Below are 3672 nucleotides of genomic sequence, written 5' to 3'. Positions count from 1 at the left end.
GCCGTCATACGTCGTTTTCTTTCTTTTCTCCCCTTCTTTATACTATATCCTCTTTGTTACTCATGTAAAATTTTCAGTTTTAAAAATTTCACTCTCCGTTTTTGCGATACCGCCGCCTAAGAAGTTTCATTTCAATAAGTATTGTAGGAAATTCTACTATGCATTACCGGAAATGCTCAAAAGAAGCGAAAAAATTAAAACACATTATAAGGCAATGCATTCTAGAACACGTTACGACTAAAAGCGATTACCGATTTTTTGCTGGGTACCTATGCATATATATTTGAATTGTAACAAACTAAAATAATTAAATTCTATAGCAACATGTTTATTTAAAATATGATCTGCTTTCACATTCACCGTTGGGTTTAGCTTTCTTCTGAATATATGCCTCGAAAGCGACGTATTAGGGTAGACAATTTAATTTTTTTTTAATAGCATTATATTACATTTGAAACCCCACTCTCTTCTTTTGGCTGATTAAATGTCCGTTTTGTTGATATTTTACAGTGTGTTTCACGAATATCTTCTTTATATTGGCAAAGCAGTGAGGAAACTGCTACATATGAAAAACCTCAGAAGATACCTGTGCTCGAGTCACGAGAAACGGTAGTCACAAAATCAAGATTGCGCGACAAAGCATTCGGAGGTAAATTATAGACTTTACTTTTATAACTAAATATATTATATATTAACAAATTTATGATTATAATGTTTTAAAGCAATATTTTCTGTGATGTACTGTGGAACGATTTACCGTCACCGAAACACCAACAACGAAAATGAGAACAATATTACCTACTTATTATTATTTAGTTATTTCATTTCATATTTGTGGCTATTTGTAATTCATACTCTTCGGTCCATATTCTCATTAAGATACTTATTAGTTGCTCTTATGTTCCTAATTTAGAGTTGTTTTTGTTTATTTCAGATAATCAACTTAAAGATGGCGGCTCTTCATCAGCAGCCAAGTCATCTGCTATGCTACTTCTTCTTTCCCTGCCTACGCTAGAAGCTATATTGCCACTCTTATTCGAGTTTCTATGTCAATATTGCCAATTTAATATTAATGAACGCCAACGAGGCCATCGAACTTTGGCGTATCATGGTTACTGCAATTATTCGGATGGCAGATGATAATGAGCTATGGAAAATTAAATATGATTGCAATGACCAATTTCAACAGCATCAGCTCAGCCGTCGTCATGGATTCATATAAATTGTTAAAAGTGTATAACATCTATTTTTTGTTGTGAATTATGTATTTACTTTTTCTCAAATAGTCGTTAGCAAGGCATATTCAACAACGTAGAAGTGATTTCGACAGTTGTCTCTTTTGGACTGCGACTGAATTGTCAAACATAGATCAAAATATTTCAAATGTTATTAAAAAAACAACATTTTAAATTTTTCGTATTTTTGGCTACCATGACAAAAACATTTAAAGGTACAACCTCTCGTTCAATTTCTCCGCCATAAGGTTTTTTGACGTTTGCTAGCATTTTAAGTACACTCTCTCGAAATGATTTAAATGTCAAATAAATTCAAAATAGACAAATGAAAATTTATGATTTGAAATATTTATTCATACAAAGTGGGAAAAACAAAAAACTTAAAAAAATCAGTTGCTTCTGTAGCGGTTCCCTAAGTTACCGTATATGCGGCGAAAATGAAACGAGGTTTGTGTTGTTATGGATAGGCAGGGCCGGATTAACTACGTCACGGCCCTTCAACTATTTCTAAGTTCCTGAAATAAGTTTTTATACATACCATAATTAGGCTACTTTTTCACTACATCATTCATCACCCTAAAGTAGGGCTGCCAGATATCTCTGTTGCCAAACCGGGACACTTAAGGGTGGGAAAGGCCTCTCGCTCCCTTCCCTTTCGTTTCGACAAAAATTACTTACTAAAGGATGTAGTAAAATTTTATTTTGACAAACAAAAACAAAAACATAAAAACATGAGATCATTACAACGTACACCAGCAAAACAAAACAATTTATCACAACTAAAGCACAGAGAATTTTTCACAATGCATGTACCTTTTTTGTTCCTTATAAAAATACAGTTTATACTAAATACATCAGAAAACATAAAAATAAAATTACTAAACTTTGTGCAAAACTCGGGAAAATGCAATAAATTTGCATACAAATTCGCAACTTTCTATTCAGACTTTTTTATACAAATTTTTAAAATGAAGTTTCGCAGCCCAAAAAAATTTAGTTGATTTTTGGTATTGTTTTTACTGAGAGTTTCTTCCATACAAACTATGTTCGACATTTTTTTGTATGTAGAAGACACTGTCCGCAAAAAATAAATAGTTGCAAAAAATCAACGAAATTTTCTGGTAACTTCAGACCTGCACTTTACTAATTGGCTTAAAAGCTACATTTTCAAAATTTTTCTAAAAGATCTGATTAGAAATTGTGATCTGATGAAATAGTCTCCGAGCCAATAATTTTGTACGGTACTTATAAGTAATCTAGGTTTCAGGAAAGAAAAAAAATTAAATACAAGGTAACATTAAGATATCAGTCATTTGTTCCGTTGCTGTGAACTTGTTTCAAAACTTCTGGCCTTTGCTTAATATAATTGTAAAACTCTGTACATGTCATTTTAACGTATTTAGGTACATACTTATATTAATCATCAACTATTGCTTGCGCAAAACGTGCTAAATTTAAAAAAAAAATTCGCATATGAAAGAGCACCAACCCAACGTAATAAATTTAAGTATACAAATTTTAGTATTTAGTTTAGAAATATTCAAATCAAATACCTACGCCAATATTAAAATGAAGGGCTTTGCACTTAACGGATGCTTTTTCATAATTAAGTTAAAAAAAATATTTAAATTCCATGCTGCCTGTAATGGGATTTGAACCCTGACGCTCTGGAAATTAGCAAATTGTGGCAAGCATCTTCGTGCACTCAGCTACAGCCAGACATGTAAATGTGCATTCAAATGTTCAGTTTGATTCAACACCACGTGTGCGTGGTATGAAAGTATTGTTTTTAANTTTTAAAACGATAATCAAATAAAAAATATTCATGTTTACTATGCGTTATTTCCCCCAGTAAATTCACAAAATTTTTCTCAATATTACAAGGCTTTTTTTCTCTCAGTGTAGTCATTTTTATTCAAAATTTGTGCAATCAAATCGAAAACCGGGACACTTAAACGAAACCCGGGACATTTTAAGGTTGGACCGGGACAGCAGGACAAATAGTCTAAAACCGGGATATGTCCCGGAAAACCGGGATGTCTGGCAGCCCTACCCTAAAGGCCATGCCAGATAAAACTTTGTAGATTTGCGTGGTAGAAATTTATTTGTTTTTGTCGAGTGCTGTGGGTTTTTAATGCCAATTCTCATCTCGGAAACTCAAACTCATGACAAAAGTAATTGTTTTAAAACTGTGACATATTTGTAACACTGGTTTATAGTAAATATGTTTTCGTATAGACCAGGGTCAGATTTATGTGACAGGCTAAATTTTATGGTTTTATCTAACTCAGTTTTATTTAAAAATACCAACCTTACATAACATAGTGTCTAAATGAAAATACAGTAGCATTACGGGTTACTTTGAGCGTGATATTTTCTGAAATATGGTCAATACATAGGCCAATTTCTTGGTATATATTTTCAAATTTGTACTTTC

The 3672-nt window shown here is 32.4% G+C and overlaps 1 protein-coding gene across 1 annotated transcript; it reads left to right on the top strand.

The window, feature by feature from the left end:
• The first annotated feature begins 387 nt into the window (after positions 1–387).
• On the top strand, positions 388–1540 carry LOC108365343 (uncharacterized). The gene is made up of 3 exons (XM_017619346.1): positions 388–411; positions 511–649; positions 935–1540. The coding sequence occupies exons 1-3, from the start codon at positions 388–390 to the stop codon at positions 1138–1140; spliced, it is 369 nt and encodes a 122-aa protein (XP_017474835.1). The 3' UTR covers positions 1141–1540.
• The last annotated feature ends 2132 nt before the right edge of the window (positions 1541–3672 follow it).

This window comes from Rhagoletis zephyria, unplaced genomic scaffold, assembly GCF_001687245.7.
Source record: "Rhagoletis zephyria isolate East Lansing unplaced genomic scaffold, Rhagoletis_zephyria_1.1 Rzeph_scaffold_01846, whole genome shotgun sequence".
Taxonomy (NCBI): Eukaryota; Metazoa; Arthropoda; class Insecta; order Diptera; family Tephritidae; genus Rhagoletis; species Rhagoletis zephyria.
The sequence above is the reverse complement of the archived record's forward strand: the minus strand, read 5'-3'. Positions and strand labels throughout refer to the sequence as shown.